The following is a 16,280-nucleotide window of genomic DNA, read 5'->3' on the forward strand; positions in this document are numbered from 1 at the left end:
GTGTGAGCGAGAGAGCGATTTCAGGCCGTGCACCAGCTCAGTCTCCTAAGTTTCTTGCCAATCAAGTCGCGTTTCCTCCAGCTCAGCTCCCGGCCTCTGCTCCCCATGGCCTTGCTCTCTCGTTAGCCGCTGGCGTGGAAAAGAAAACAGTGAGAAAGGTCGGCGCTAACGCCGCTCACACGCTGCCCGAGTGGCCGCGCCCGGGTTCCTGCCCTGCGAGGAAGCCGCCGACCGCGGTGGTATCCTGCTGCCCCAGGATATCCCGGGGCCCCTGCCCTCTGCCCCCATCAAAGAGCCCAGACAGGCTGCTGCTGGGCTTGGGCGGGTTCTCATGGCTCCAGGCTAGCCCGTCTCCAGTAAACAAAGGGCCCGATCCTGTGCCCGCTGGAGTCACTGGCCAGACTCGGTATTGCCAGCTACTGTACAAGGCCCCCCCACACACACCCCCCAAGCCGCTCAGGAAATGCTCCGTGGGGGTCTGATCCCACGCTCCTCCCCCCTCACGGCGTCCCAGCAACCCCCTGCACTATTGCACAATAACAGCGCCTGCAATACATGCTTTGCTCTTGGCCCCCAGCGCCTTGCCTTGGAAACGCTAACGACCCCCAGGGGGCAGGTGAGCGTCGCTGTGAAACGGGAGCTCTGTGCCCCGACCCCCAGGAAATGCTCTTTGAGCGCATCCAGCAAGAGACGTTAGTTCTATCCCACGCTCCACCCACATGCCAGCTGCTTTACGCTGCGACGGAGTCTACTCATGGGGCTTCTTCACTGAGCAGCAGAGAGAGGCCAGATGCTGCCTGACCCCAACTCTCATGCTTCAGGGTGTGAAGGGTCAGGAAGGGTTCTAGACACACACAGACCGTACTGCGCAATCAACCAAGCACACTAGTGAGAAAGGGAAGCTTCAGCCAGTGCTAGAGGCAGGATACTGGCCGTGAGGGGCCAATGGTCTGCTTTAATATCGGGGGGTGGAGGGGAATGCTAGAGGGACAGCTCCTTTGATAGGTTGCTCAGAGTGCTCATGCAGGGGATACCCCAACCTGCCTTGCCCTTCGCTCCTTACCTGGGCTGCGCCACGGGTTTTGGGGGGAACTGGTTGGACAGCTTGGCCGCCTCCAGGATTCGCTTTCTGATTTCATCCAGGTTGGCTCTGTCTAACGGGGGAGAAGCACCAGAGGTCTCTTGGCTGGAATCTACTGCCCGTATGTGCAGGGGAAGGGGCCTCCCTCCCCCCTCACAAGCCCCCAGTCCTGGGCTGGCCTCGCCGCTCCTGGAGGAATCTAGGACACGGGGCCCCTGGCAGGGCAGGAACACAAGGGGGTCTGGCTCGGCGTGCCGTTGGCCCAGCAAGGAGCACCCTCATCCCCCCGCTGCACGCAGGCCTTGTCTGGGGCTGCTGTATAATGGCTCCAGGTCAGGAATGACGTGAATGCACAAAAGTGCTAGGGAGCCCAAGGGGCTGTGGTGGGTCAGGACGGGGGGGGGGGCAGCGGCAGAGCTGGGGGGGGGTGGAAATCTCCCTGCCGCTTGCTCCGTGGCACTGGCCTCACCAACGCTGCAGGGTTTCGTTCGCGATAGATGTTGAGGGTGGAGGTGGGGCTGGGGTTTCTCAGAGCAGGGCTAGGAAAGTGGGTGAGGGTTGGGCCAACAGGCTAGCTCCAGGGGCTGGCACCACCTGCCAAAGCTACAGGCCAGTCTGGGAAGGCATCTGGACACCTGCCTTTTGCCCTTCCTCGCACGGGCACTCACCTGTGTTCCCAAACGTCCCGGGATTCCCCAGTGTCCCGGGGTTCCCGAACGTCCCGGGGTTCCCCAGTGTCCCTGGATTCCCGAAGGTCCCGGGGTTCCCGAAGGTCCCGGGGTTGCTAGGATTTCTCAGGCCTGGGTTCCAAGCACTGCCCTGTAATGAGAGGAGAGTCACGCTGGCTAGCGGGGCCTGGAGCTCAGCTGCCGGCCACGGAGCCACCCACAAGAGCCAGCACGTGTGCAGCCCGGAACGCTTCGCTCTCCCCACTCGGGGCCAGACGGTGATGTGCACGGACCGGAAGGAACGGGGGAAACCCTCCCTGGCTGACTCCTGGCAAGGATGTGACTGCAGGAGGTTGGGGGGAAGGCCTCTGTCCCCTGCTATGCGCTGCCCCGGCCCTGGGGCCCCCCCATGAGCCAGCAGGCAGCCCAGAGGCCTTGCGGGAGTCGTACGGCTTGGGGGATCTGCTCCAGGGTGGGTATGTGGGGAGGAGGGTGCCAGGGGGGATAAACACACTATCTACCCCCCCCAACCTATGAGGACATCAATGGATGAACGATAGGGCTGCCAACTTTCTAATGGCACAAAACCGAACCCCCTGCCCTGGCCCTTCCCGAGGCCCCACCCCTGCTCACTGCATCTCCCCTCCCTCGCTCACTCTCCCCCACCCTCACTCACTTTCACCGGGCTGGGGCAGGGTGTGGGAGGGGGTGAGGGTTCTGAGGTGCATGAGGGGACTCCGGGTGGGGGTTGGGGTGTGGGCTCCGGCGGGGGAGGCGGGCTCTGGGGTGGGGCTGGGGATGAGGGGTTTGAGGTTTAGGAGGGGACTCCGGGCAGGGGGTTGGGTGTGGGCTCCGGCGGGGGGTGCAGGCTCTGGGGTGGGGCTGGGGATGTGGAGTTTGGGGTGAAGGGGGGGCTCCTGGCTGGGACAGGGAGTGTTGGGGGCTGTGGGGAGGTGGGACAGGGTGCGGGCTCCGGAAGGTAGTTTGGGTGTGGGAGGGGACTCCGGGCTGGGGCAGCGGGTTGGGTTGCTGGAAGGGGTTCGGGGTCCTGGTGGTGCTTACCACGGCTCCCGGGAAGCAGCCGCCAGGTCCCTGCAGCCCCAAGGCGCATGGGCGGTGGCCAGGGAGGCTCCACGTGCTGCCCTCGTGCCCACAGGCGCCACTGCCATTGGTTGTGGTTCCCAGCCAATGGGAGCTGCGGAGCCGGCCCTCGGGCAGGGCGTGGAGCCTCCCCGGCCGCCCATGCGCCTAGGGGCTGCAGAGATCTGGCGGCTGCTTCCCGGGAGCCACACAGAGGCAGGGCAGACATGGAGCCTGCCTTAGCCCCAGGCCCCCGCTGCGCCGCCCACCGGACTTTTAACAGCCCAGCCGGCACCGCCGCCAGGATCCCTTTTCGACCGGGCGTTCCGGACGCCTGGCAACCCTAATGAGCAGACAAACACCCGGAGGGCTGAACACGCCCAGATGGCAGGCTGGATTTGTGGGCACGTTCCTATGTACCCACCAGGAGGTGCGCACCTCCCCGCCCCCCCGCCTCAGGACGGACGTGGGCGCGGACCGACGGCAGCCTGGGGCCCCCTCACCTTTGCCCTCCTGCAGCTCTCCAGTTGGGCCTTCGTGGCCTCTGCCTGGGCAAGAAGCTTGTTCTTCTCCTGCAGCTGCCGGTTCAGGTGCCCCTTCTCCTCCGTCAGCGTCTGCTTCTCCTGGTAGCTCCGCGTGGCCTCGGCGTCGCAGACAGCCTGCAGGGCCTGCAGCTGCTGCTGGTGCTGCTGGGTCTCCCTGTTGCGCTGCTGCCCGCAGTCCTGCAGGTTCGCCTCGCTGAGCAGCTTCTCGCCCTGCAGCCGCCCGTTCTCCTGCGCCTGGGTCTGCACCTCCTGCTGCAGCTTGTCCCCCAGCGTCTTGAGCTGCGAGTTCAGCTGCTGGCTCAGAGTGGTGCAGCTGCTGGGTGAGAATGGCGGGAGGGTCCCCAATTTCCCCTGGAGGGTCTGATGGATGTTCTGGAACTCGCCCAGCATCTTCTCCCCCAGGTTGCAGCACTGGTTCTGCCCCAGGCTCTGCCCGCTGTACTGTGCCCGCAGGCGGATGGTCTCCTGCCGGCAGAGCTCCCGCTCACTGTTGGCACTGCTGGCCGCCTGCTTCAGCTTCTCCGTCACCTGCGAGCAGTTCTCCCGCTGCTGCTGGGCCTCCCGCACCAGCCGGTCCCGGGCCTCCCGCAGGCTCAGCTTCTCGGCTGTGCCGGGAGAGGACAAGGCAGGGGTTGGGCCGACGGGGTGACATCCCCCTGGGATCCGGCTCGCCTGCCCTCTACTCCCCCATCCCCTACACCCAATTCCCCCAGACCCTCCTCCCCTAGCACCCCCTCCCCTGCATCCTCCTTCCCCATCCCCTGCACCCAATCCCCCCAGACCCTCCTCCCCTGCACCCCCATCCCCTGCACCCAATCCCCCCAGACCCTCCTCCTCTAGCACCCCCATCCCCCAGCACCCTCCTTTCCCATCCCCTGCACCCATCCCCCCAGACCCTCCTCCTCTAGCACCCCCTCCCCTGCACCCTCCTCCCTCAGCACCCCCATCCCCTGCACCCAATCCCCCCAGACCCTCCTCCTCTAGCACCCCCATCCCCCAGCACCCTCCTTTCCCATCCCCTGCACCCAATCCCCCCCAGACCCTCCTCCCCTAGCACCCCCTCCCCTGCATCCTCCTTCCCCATCCCCTGCACCCAATCCCCCCAGACCCTCCTCCTCTAGCACCCCCTCCCCTGCACCCTCCTCCCTCAGCACCCCCATCCCCCAGCACCCTCCTTTCCCATCCCCTGCACCCAATCCCCCCCAGACCCTCCTCCCCTAGCACCCCCTCCCCTGCATCCTCCTTCCCCATCCCCTGCACCCAATCCCCCCAGACCCTCCTCCTCTAGCACCCCCATCCCCCAGCACCCTCCTTCCCCATCCCCTGCACCCAATCCCCCCCAGACCCTCCTCCCCTAGCACCCACATCCCCTGCACCCTCCTCCCTCAGCACCCCATCCCCTGCACCCAATCCCCCCCAGACCCTCCTCCCCTAGCACCCCCTCCTCTGCACCCTCCTTCCCCATCCCCTGCACCCAATCCCCCCAGACCCTCCTCCCCTAGCACCCCCTCCCCTGCATCCTCCTCCCTCAGCACCCCCATCCCCTGCACCCAATCCCCCCCAGACCCTCCTCCCCTAGAATCCCCATCACCCCCATCCCCCAGCACCCTCCTTTCCCATCCCCTGCACCCAATCCCCCCCAGCACCACCATCCCCAACACCCTCATCCCCTGCACCCTCCTTTCCCTGCACCCAATCCCCCTGGACCCTCCTATCCCAGCACCCCCATCCCCTGCACCCTCTTCCCTCAGCACCCCCATCCCCTGCACCCAGTCCCCCCAGACCCTTCTCCCCTAGCACCCCCATCCCCTGCACCCAAATGCCCTGGTTCCCCCTCCCCCTGCACCCCATCCCTCCCTCCCACAGCACCCCATCCTCTCCGTTTGCCCTCCCTGCACCCAATCCCCACGCTGGAGTCAGCCCTGCTGTGGGGGAGGGACTCCTGGGGAAGAGCAGCCAATCACAGCTGCTGCAAGAGGCAGGTAGAGCAACCCCCTCCCCGCTCCCAGAAGCCCAGGGGAGTTTTTGGATAGGGGAGGGAGGGTGAAGGAACAGCCAACACCATTCTCACAGGAGGGGAGGGGACAGGAAGAGCCCAGCAGGTCAGGGTGGCTCTGTCCCCCCCCGTGAACAATAAGTCGGTCTGCTCCCCCCTCCAACAAGGAGGGGGCAGGTGAAGAGCCCTGGAGCTCCAGGAGCAGAGGCGTGAGATTGGGGGTAAGAAGCAGCTGTGATGGGTGTGTGCAGAATTAATTGCTGGGCTGGGGGAGGGGCAGATGTCGCGGGGGGGGGGGTGAGGATTAATTCATTAGGCTCTGGGGTGTGGGTAACTAGCAGCTCTCTGGTGATCTCGTGGGGTTCGACTCCTGATGTTTGAACTCTCGGGGTTAGCAGTGCTGAGTGGGGCAGAAATCCAGGTGGGCCACGTTGGGGTGCCCCTGGTTCAATACCGCACTCTGCTCCCACGTGGCAGGGTGACCCCACTGATCCCAGCAGGAATGGGGTGGTTGGGATAGAATTGCCTGGTGCCCGTTGGAAAAGGGAACCTGGCGGCTCTAGTCAGCGCTGCTGACCGGGCTGAGGCCGGCTCCCTGCCTGCCGTGGCTCTGTGCAGCTCCGAGAAGCAGCGGCATGTCCCCCCTCTGGCTCCTGGCCATAGGAACCACGGCCAGTGGGAGCTGCGGGGCGGTGCCTGCGGACAGGGCAGCGCGCAGAGCCACCTGGCCACGCTTCCAAGGCGCAGCCGGAGGGGGAACGTGCTGCTGCTTCCGGGAGCTGCCTGAGGTCAGCGCTGCCTGGAGCCTGCACCCCTCACCCCTTCCTGTGCCCCAATCCCCTGCCACAGCCCTGATCCCCCCCCGCCCTCCAAACCCCTTGGCCTCACCCCAGAGCCTGCACCCCCAGCCAGAGCCCTCACCCCCCCCAACCCCCTGCCCCACCTCAGAGCCCCCTCTTGCACCATGAACCCCTCATTTCTGGCCCCAGCCTGGAACCTGCCCCCTCAGCCTAGAGCCCATACCCACTTCTGTGCCCCAACCCCCTGCCACAGCCCTGATCCCCCTCAGGCCAGCCTGGAGCACCCTCCTGCACCCCAAACCCATCATCCCCAGAGCCTGCACCCCCAGACGGAACCCTCACTCACCCCCTTCCCACACCCCAACCCCCTGAGCCAGTCCGGTGAAAATGAGCGACGGGGGGGGGGGTGAGTGGAGTGAGGAGGGGCGGGGCCTCGGAGGAGGGGCGGGGCAAGGGTGTTCGGTTTTGTGTGAGTAGAAAGTTGACAACCCTGGGTTGGGATCAGGTCCTACAAAGCTAAAATTATCTGCAGTTAAAACTGGGGGGATTGGGGAGGGCGGCCCAGGGACTCCAACTGGGGCCAGGAGGGCCCCTGCTCCCGCAGCCCGGACGAAGTACGGTTTGCACCCCACTTTCCGCAACAGTGAGCGCCACAATGCTGCCATGTGACCTTCCTGCTCACCACGGGCCTCCCTGGAGCCCCAGGTGCCCCACTGCCTGGGGGAGGACGTGCATGATGACCAGCCCCAGTGGTGTCAGGGGGAAGCAGGCCAGAATCTCTGACCTCAGGCAGATGCAGTGAGCAGGATCAGGCAGTTCCCCGCTGCCTGGGGTGTTGGGGGCTGGCTGCATCCATGCCATGGACAGCCTGCGGGGACCCCGCCTGGCCCTGACATGACTCCACCAACACCAGTGGGACTGAGCTGGGCAGGGGAGGGAGAGGAGCAGGGAGCTCTCACCCACCGTAGCAGGTGATGTTCAGGATGTTCATGTTCCTGGAGCTCTCCTCCGCCATCAGCTTGTAGTACTGGGCGTAGATCAAGATGTTCTGGCACTGGACCTGGGGAGAGAACGGGGGACGGAGCGTCAGAGCTTCCCTGCCGCAAGGGACACGTGGCCACCACGGCACCGGGGGAGCCATGCCCAGGCAATTCCTGGGAGGGCGGCAGAGATGGAGGAAGGGAATTGGCCGCTCTCCCTTTGCAGAACGGTGAGGAACGGGGGCACTCCTGGAGACAAAGGGGCGGGGGGGGGGGCATTGTCTAGACATGGACCGTGGAAACTGCTTCCTCATGAACGTTCCTGCCCTGCTGGTGCCCCTCAGTCCTGACTCGCAGCCCCCTGTTATCCCAGCCCTGGGCTCACCTTACACACGGGTCTGCCAGTGCCCCTCAGTCCTGATTTGCAACCTCCCCCCCCCGTGATTCCATTCCTGAGGGTAGACGCTTGACCTGTTGTGCCAGGCTGCTGCTGTGTGGCTTTGCGCAGACCAGCTGCTCCTGCTGCCCAGAACACATTTGAACAGAGAATGTGAGAGGTGAAACTTGGGTGGAAGGAGCCAACGAAAGGCGAAGGGTTGTTAGCTCAGAGGAAGAAGAATCCAGTGCAAAGTGACCAGGGCAGACGAGCCAGTAATCCCTGGCCTGCTGGTTCCCTGACTGATTTCCCCCCAGTGTGGTGTGAGTTGTGCGTTCAGCAGTAGGATCTGCAGTGGGATAAAGGCTGTGGGTGAATCATTGGGCGCATTCGCTTTCCTCAAGTGCTGGCACTGGCAAAGCTCCAAGCTCCAAGCCTGTCTCTGTATTCTGCTCTGGGGTGTCTGTCTAAACCATAGTGGAACTTTGCAGGAAGTCCCGGTGAGTCTGTTTGTCTGATCACTAGGGAGCGGGGAGAGACAGATGGACGGAAGGAGAGAAATGTTCATTGATGAAACAGGAATGTTGCAACATACCAGACCGTGCTTGGTAACTAAAGAATCCCCCTGACTCATTTCTCCTGTTCAGAGGTGCTGAGCTCTAGGTCTCGCTCATCCCTAGGAGTTGTGGGGTGCTCAGTGCCCCAGCGAATCAGGACACATTATGGTCAGTACACGAGGTCTTTATAAGAAGACCTGAGCCAAAATCCTGGATCCAAGCTCCCCAGTGAACTTGGTGGATCCAGATCTGGCTCAGCCCCGTCTCTGGGAAGCAGGATTCACTGGCGGTGGTTCTGTAGAATTGCTCAGTCAATGCTGTGACCCCGTTTGTGCTTCCGAAAGAGGCATGGACTCTTTGTCCTCTTCTGAATAGCTCACGGGATGGAATGAGACGCTGGGGGGGGGGGGGGGGGGGCTGGGACCAGGGAAACCTGGGAGACTTTTGCATTGGGTGTGATGGGGTTTGCAAGACGATGTTGAGTTTCGCAAGTGCCTCCCAGCCCCCCGATCCATTTAAGCGAATTCCCCCCCCACACTTGTAACAAGCTGGAATCCAGCACTAATCAAATCCTCCAAACTCGGTTTGAAAGGCGTTCTCGCCCACGTGCCGAGACAAGTGGGGAACAGATTGAAAACTTCTGCAGCAGCCCAGCATGTGGCTGGCACCCAACAGAACCTGCATTCGCAAATGGCTTGAACGCTGCCCTCAGTCCAGAACCTGAGATTTTTCCAGCGGGTTCTAATTTCTGGCAAAGTGAGTTTTCCGTTTCCCGGTTCAGAGCAAACCCGGGCCAGGGCCTTGCTGCTCGATTCCTTGCCTTGTCGGACGCTAGAGCAGCTCTTGGCAAAGGTGAATATTGAGGAGTCACTAGCCCAGTGTCCGGTGTGATTGTGAAATGTGTCGGATAGTGACTGTTGTGCTTACATGTAAAAATCAATGGACAAACGGCTGGTGGAAATTGGTCTGGCTCCCCTGGCTTCAACACAGCTGAGAATCTGGCCCATAAATGGAATTGTGTGTATGTGTCTTTAGCATTGGTTAAAGGTGCCGGATTGACAGCCCCATGGATTCACTCTGGGTGTTAGCCCCAGACCAGCTACAGCAAGGGCCGGTGCTGCTTAACCTGGACCTGCAGAGACCATGCTTGGGAATGGGGGGGCTGCTGCCATAGGAAGGATGGTCCTGTGATTAGCGTAATAGCTTGGGAGCTGCTCAGGCACAGACTTTGGCTAAGTCATCTGGGGAATGTCTGGGCTGGTGCGTGCCTGCAGGCTCAGGTGAAGGGGCTTTTCAGCGGTGGTGCAGACATTCGGGCTGGTGCCCGGGCTCTAGGACCCTGCGATGGGGGAGCCTGAACCATCTACACTGCAAATAAAGAGCCCCTTAGCCCAGGTCAGCTGGCGCGGGCCGGGGTGGGTGTCTAATTGCAACAGAGACAGACCCGTAGCCTCTCTACGCCTTAGTTTCCCCATCTATAGAATGTGGACAAAAGCACTTCCACAGGGGGGGTGAGGCGCAGGGTCATATAAGAACCTAAGATGGAGAGACAGGAGAGCTTGAGGCTCTGAGTAGAGCCGATCTTGGTGCTGGTTTTTATGAGAAGTTAAAGAAAAACAGTCTGGGTTTTGTTCTACACTCAAAGGAGAGAAAATTGCGTCTTTAAGGCCTGAGCGTGGTGCAGACCCTGAGGGCGCAGGAGGGTGCGGTCGCGCTCTGGGCGTCAGAACAGTTGCAGGAGCTGATTACCCCGTGGGCACCCAAAAGGAGCTGACATTTTCCCAACAAACCTTTTTTTTTTTCTTTGCTCCAAAATCGACCTTTGTTAGAAAACAAACATTTTCAACAGAAACCCAACAACAAACCATAAAATAGGGTTTTGTGGCTTTGAGTTCTCCTTTTTCGGGGGGGAAGCCCAAGCCCAAGAAACTGAACATATAAGAATTTTCACGGAAACTTTTGAATCAGCGTTTCTATCGGAAAGCCGCAAAATGAAAAGCACTTTGGCTTTTTACAAAAAATAATTCCATTTTCCAATTCTCTGCCTAGCTAATGAGCAATAGAGAAGTGTTAAGAAACTCCTCCAATGAGCATGGTAAGAATGGAGAAATGATAGAGGAGTAATTTCACCCACCACCATTGAAATGCTGCCACCTCTGGGGTGGAGCATGACAGATGTTTAACAATGCACAGCACCCTCAAGAAGAGATCGCTCTTAAAATTCTGAATTTCCCCTGCTTAGTGGTATCACATCTATGAGTATTACAGTTAAGCCCTATGGAGAGGATGCTCGGTAGTGTGGTCTGTGACGAAGTGGGGGGTTTTCTTGTTTTCTGGGGGGTTTTCCTGTTTTCTGTGGGGTTTCAATGGTTTGCATGCAGAGGGGGTGGGACTCAGTTTCCCTGGGTGTTACTGGTTTAATGAGGTGAGGGGAGAGGGAGTGTGTTTTGCAGAGGACCGGAGAGAGGACGTGGGGACCCAGCCGGTGGCCGGGAGGATGGATACCCCAGCGACCAGTGACCTGGCGACCTGGTGACCCAGAGGCCCAGCTGAGGAGACGCAGCCGGTTCTGGCCAGTGGGAGGACAATGGGCTGCAGAGTGAGGACCCAGTGACCTAACCAACCGGTTCCAGCCAGAGGGAGAAGCAGGAGAGGAGGCCCCGGTTTACGACCCTGTTTACCTGGAGGGAAGACAATGGACAGAGGCGGGGCCTGGGGCCGGTGATCTGAGATGCCCAGCTGGGAGCAGGGGGGCTCCGGGCTGGAGAGGGGAAGCAGGCAGAGCCCACCGGGATGCAGAGAGACTGGGATGTGCTGGGCTGAGGGAGGCCAGGCCTGAGGGTCAGAGAGTTTCCTGTGCTGTGTTCAACTCTCAATAAACCCTTCTGTTTCATGCTGGCTGAGAGTCACTCCGGTCTAGAGAACAGAGTTGCATCAACCCCTTCGGGGGTGGAGGCCCCGGGGGTCCAGAGCGCGTGGACTCCCTGAGGGGGCCCACGGCAGAGACAGACGTGCTAAGGCTCAGAGAGGTGCGGATCCAGGAGGTGGAGGGGCCGGACCCCGAGAGAGAGTGGACCCCCGAGAAGGGCTGTCTCACTAAAAGGGGCACCCCCCACGGACCGCACGGGGCCAAGAGTGGGCACGATCTGTGAGTCCGTGACATGGTCCCAGGTTCCCCACGCTAATAAAACAAACATTTGCAGCGCCCCAGTCAGGGGATGAGAATATTTGGAGATGAAATTTGAATCGGTCACTTTCCTGCTTGCAAAAGAACCTTTGTGCCTCAGTGGATCGTATCGCCCTAGTCAGCCCCTGAGCAGAAAGGAGAGATGGACGGATGGGCCGGGCATGGTGGGATTCCACCGAATTACCCTGGGGGTGAATTTGGCTCTGAAATCAGCATTGTGTTTGTTATTTCTTGACTGCGACCAAGGGGATCCTTGCTCTCTCTGTTCTTTGTGGGGGGATAGACAGCCAGCCTAGGGTCTAGGGATGGCTAGATAGAAAAACACGCTAGGTTCTAGGGTGGTGAGAGAGACGCACAGTAGGAGGGAGGGATGGAAGGACAGACAGCTCGGGCACGGGGGCACGGTTCTCTGAGGCAGGCCTACCAGGTCGGCGTTGCAGGTCCGCAGGGTGGCGTTGCATTTCTCCAACTCTTTCTGGGTTGCCGTCATCTGCTGGAAGCAGCCGAGCTTCTCCTTGCTGGTAGCGTTGAGTTGCTGGGTGAGGTTTTTGTTCTTGGCGTTGAGCAGCGTCATCTTGCTGTAGAGCTCCTGGACCTGCTCCTCCAGGTGCCGCAGGTGGGTGTCGGTGCCGGCGTGGGCGTTGCCGTAGAGCATGAAGAGAACCAGCCCCAGGATGATGAGGAACTGGATGACCGAGGTGAATAGGAAGATGTATTTCATGTAGAAGCCACAGTCCCGCTTGGGGATCAGGTTGTCCCTGGACTCCAGGCCGAACTTGGCCATGGCGTAGGCGTTCTTGTCCATGTTGCAGGCTCACTGCTGCCGCCCGGCTCTCTGGCCCCGCTTTCAGTGGCAGTGGCGGTGGGGTGGGGCGCGTCCGCCCCTTATCCCCTCCAGCCGAGTGTTTATATTGCTCTATTTAATATTTCCTCCTGCCTGGCTCCTTCCTGCCTCTCCGGATGCACTGGCACAACACGGCTGCCGTTTCCACACGGGCTATTGTTCCCAGCCTGTCATGGACAGGGGTGAAACTCCCCGCGCCACCCGCCCAGCTTTACTTGTGTGTCTCCAGCTGACGTCCCAGCTGCTACTTCGGAGCAGGGTTGTGTGTGTGCGAGGGGGATGCTCCCTGCGACGGGCTCACAGGGCCTGATCTAAGGCTCTGTGAAATCGATGGAAAATCTCCTGACCGAATCCGTCCCAGCAGGCTGAGGTCTCCACAGGAAATAGCCTGGTTCTGATTCCAGCCAGCTCCACTCCTTATGGGAAATGTCAGAAACCGCTGCTTCCTATCTGACTTACTGGAGAACGAGAGCCCTCTACCGAAGCTTTCAGCCAGCCCGTAGAGTGTAATTAACAGAGGGTTATGCCCCCGCTGCAGGGTATAGGAAAGATCTCCTCCTGCGTTAGCTTCGATGGGGTTTTTCCATTGGGGGCACTTGCACTAGACTAAGCAATGGGGATCTCCCGAGCCAGTGACCTTTGGTGGTGCATGGCAGGGCTCAGAACAGACGTTGTGTGACTGCCAGTGCGTGACTCACCCCCTCGGCATCACTGGGGCTACTCACATGGTGAATTACGCATGTACCTAAGTGCTTTGCTGGACCGGGATCAATGTCAACAGGGGGCTGTTCTAGTTCTAGCCAGCCATCCAGTCCCATATCCTGTCTCTACCAATTGCTTCAGAGGAAGGGCCAAGAAAACCCCTAGTGGACAGTTATGGAATAACCTGCCCTTGGGGGAAAAGTCCCTCCTGACCCCACTCGCTCAGTGGTTTGTTTATGCCCTGAAGCAGGTGGGTTTTTCGCCCTTCTAACGGTTTTTATCCTCTGGAATGTAGCTCTGGTTGATCTCATGATGCAAAGAAATCTCTCTTTTTAAGAATCCTGCTCTGCTCTTTTGCTCTCAGTACTACCTAGTGGCAGAGAGTTCCACAGGCCAATTATGCCTGAGTTGCTCCTGGATTATTTAAAATCTGCTGCTTTACACTTTCATTGCACAATAATCGCAGCTAGAGTCAAGGTCCTTCATTACCGCGTGGGGTTTCTTTGGTCTCTTCCTAAGGCCTGTCTATGCGGCGAGTAACTGAATCTCCAGGGCACCAGTTGGCTGCCCAGTAACATCTCGTGTGGACACTGCTACAGCACAGTGACGGTCCCAGAAAGCTGCAGATTCACACCCTGGCTTGCTGAGCAGGAACTCGCGTGTAGAGAAGCCCCTAAGCATCTTCCCTTATTATTACGTCAGTGACTAGAGGCCGCGACTGAGATCAGGGGTCCCACTGTGCCTGGTGCTGCACAGAGAGAGTCCCTGCCCCAAGGAACTTATACTGTTAAAAGACAAAAGGCAGGAGGAAGAGAAACTGAGTGGGGAAGTGACTTGCCCAAAGTCACAGAGCAGAGCCAGGACTAGAACGCAGGTTTCCTGAGTCCCAGTCTAGTGCACTAGCCACTAGGCCATGCTGTCTTGCAGAATGCTGTCTTCTTCCTTATTAACTAAATGGTAAATTTTCTCTAGCCAGTGACTGGATTGTCCAGCGACGCCGGTGCACAGTGACTGGAGTACAGGGTGGCCATCCCGTTAGTTTTCAGAGGAATGGTTTGGTGCTGGTCAGATTAGCCATGGGATGCAGGGACCGGCGGCAGGGTGGAAGCGAAGTGACTGTGCGTAGCCAATTTTCGGAACGCGTGTGGCTGATTCCCCAGTCCCACAGCTGGGACCGGTGGCGGCGTCTCTCGCAGTGGGAGCTGCCGCTCTCCGGCTACTCCCCCAGATCTGGCACCTGCTGGGATGTAGGTTGGGAGAGGCCCAGGAAATGCTGCTGCCCCCCATTCAGGGCAGCGGATCAGAGGGGATGTAAAACCAGTCCCAAGTGCTGAGCAGGGCAGCGGTGGCACTAGGGCTCCCTTAGCCAGATGGTAAAAGTAGACATGACGGTAGTGGACGTCTCTGATTGCCCAGCCAGTCTGTCCGGGAGCCGCATTGCCTGTCTCCCACCTGCGGCTGATGGGACACCAGTGGAAACCTGCCAGGGTTGGCGTTTCGTTCCGAGAAACCTAGGCCCGATTTCTGCAGAGCCGGGCTGGGAATGGGCTCACCTTTTCACATCTGCCTGGAGCCAGTCTGTGGCTCTTGCGCTTTCAGCACAAAATCTTGCAGCAAAGCAGGAGGAACGCAGCAATCAAACACCTGCCACTGGCCCGGGTCAGGCTGCGGGGCTATAAAACTGCAGTGTCGACGTCCAGGCTCAGGCTGGAGCTGGGGCTCTGGGACCCCGCCAGCGGGGAGGGTCCCACAGGACCCCTGCTATCAGAATGGTGGCACTTCACTGGGTTGGTGATGTTTCTCCCCCTTCCCATTCCAGGAGTAGATGCCCCTCGAGCCAGGCCCACTGCAAACGGCGGCACAGCCCCAAGCCAAGCGAGCCGCCCCAGGCCTCGTTGCCGGGATGGACTCTACGGCCTGCATCCCTCGTGGGCACGGAAAGGAGCTGGGAGCGGGGTGCCTGGCTTTGTGGCTGAGACATGGGTGAGGCAGGAGGTGAGTGGGGGTAGCAGGAGGGGCTGAGCGGCTGAGGATGGGGCAGGAAGGGGATTTTCGGTGCGATGAGGCACCTGGGACCAGGCAAGGAAGCAGCACCATTTGCATTAAATACGCAGGGACCCGGCTTGGTTCTGTACAGAGCATCCCCCCTGCAGACTGTGCCCAGAGGTGACGTGAGAGTAGATTGCCGCGCAGGAGGCCTAAGCCAGGGGGAAGGGGATGTTTGCAGCTGGGATTTGAGGGGGGATGTGGACAGTCGGGGGGGGGGGGGCAGAGGGGTTCGGGGAGTCTGGCTGCCCCACACGGCAGGAGATGCAGAGGAGGCAGTTTGTGACCCCGCAGTGGGGAGGTCATACGGGGAGCTCGGTGGAGGGAGCGGGAAGGCGTGGACGGAGTGAAGGAGTGGGAACTGGAGGGCTCCGTGGTTCCAGGAAGGTCGGGATGCCGGCGTCCAGCCGCAGTGCGGGGAGGCTGGAGGGAAGGAACGGGGCAGGGTACGGCTGCACCACATGCTCTCGGGAAGCCAATGGAAGTTCTGGACAGCAATGGGCATCGGGCCCTGGGTCTCCTGGCTTATCCAGAGGCCGCGGCGAGGAGGCCGCGAGTTGGAGTCACACTGGGAGGAAAGAGCCCAGTTGTAGCCTGGCTGAAGGAGACAAGAGGGCCCCTCTCCTGGCAGGTCTCAGGTACAAGGAGAATGTGGAGGACCTAGAGCACATGACGCCGCACAGCCCAGACAGGGGTGCTGTGGGCAGGGCCGCCCGGAGGGGGGGGGGATGTCAAGTGGGGCAATTTGCCCCGGGCCCCACAGGGGCCCCGCGAGCCCTGGCCGAGAATCCCTTTCCTGGCTAGAGGTGCCTTTTTAATTTTTACTTACCCGGCAGTGGTCCGGGTCTTCGGCGGCATTTCGGCGGCGGGTCCTTCACTGCTGCCAAAGACACGGAGCGCCGCCCGGTGAGTATGTCCGCTCCCCCGCTTTGCCCCAGGCCCCCTGAATCCTCTGGGTGGCCCTGGCCATGGGAGACCAGGCTCGGGCCAGGGCTGCTTCTCCCAGTGGGTTCTGGGAAGGTGGCACCATGGGAAGCGGGTGAAGATAGAATGAACAGAGCTGGAGCTGGGGCTGTGAGGTGCATCGGGCTGTGCGCCCGCTGGGGGGCAGGACTGGGTGGTGCGGTGCGGAGAGACCACAGCGCCCCATTTGGGGCTGGGAGTAGCTGGGTCTCTGGGGCTGGCCATTCACAAGCGGGTGCTACCAAATTACCATGCAACCATTCCGATCCCATTCCTGCCCCAGCTGGAGGCAGGGGAGTGAGGTTCTCTGCAGCAGGGGCTGGGGGGCACCAGACCTATAGGAGCCGCCTCTCAGGCCCTGTCTGTTCAGCCCAGCTGCTCCCAAGGGCTTGGGCCAGGCAGGGGGAGTCGCAGGTCTGGTGGGCCGGGCAGAACACTGGTCCTGACACCAATTC

The 16,280-nt window shown here is 60.6% G+C and overlaps 1 protein-coding gene across 1 annotated transcript; it reads right to left on the reverse strand.

Moving 5' to 3' along the window:
• Nucleotides 1-175: 175 nt before the first annotated feature.
• On the reverse strand, nt 176-12,075 carry PLVAP (plasmalemma vesicle associated protein). Its single transcript, XM_065422356.1, has 6 exons — nt 11,695-12,075; nt 7,134-7,230; nt 3,333-3,979; nt 1,746-1,900; nt 1,064-1,150; nt 176-278 (listed from the first exon to the last, which is right to left on the reverse strand). Exons 1-6 carry the CDS (start codon nt 12,073-12,075, stop codon nt 176-178), a joined length of 1,470 nt encoding a protein of 489 aa, XP_065278428.1.
• Between the last annotated feature and the right edge of the window lie 4,205 nt (nt 12,076-16,280).

The sequence above is a fragment of the Emys orbicularis genome, chromosome 24 (genome assembly GCF_028017835.1).
Source record: "Emys orbicularis isolate rEmyOrb1 chromosome 24, rEmyOrb1.hap1, whole genome shotgun sequence".
NCBI classification, from domain to species: Eukaryota; Metazoa; Chordata; order Testudines; family Emydidae; genus Emys; species Emys orbicularis.

What these genes read in the sequence shown, in the direction of transcription:
- PLVAP (XM_065422356.1), bottom strand. Translation starts at nt 12,075, where the DNA reads ATGGACAAGAACGCCTACGCCATGGCCAAGTTCGGCCTGGAGTCCAGG. An exon ending in GGACCTGCAACGCCGACCTG is followed by an intron (nt 7,231 to 11,694) that starts GTAGGCCTGCCT and finishes TTCTCTCCCCAG; the next exon opens with GTCCAGTGCCAGAACATCTT. An exon ending in ACGTTTGGGAACACAGGTGA is followed by an intron (nt 1,151 to 1,745) that starts GTGCCCGTGCGA and finishes CCCGTTAGACAG; the next exon opens with AGCCAACCTGGATGAAATCA.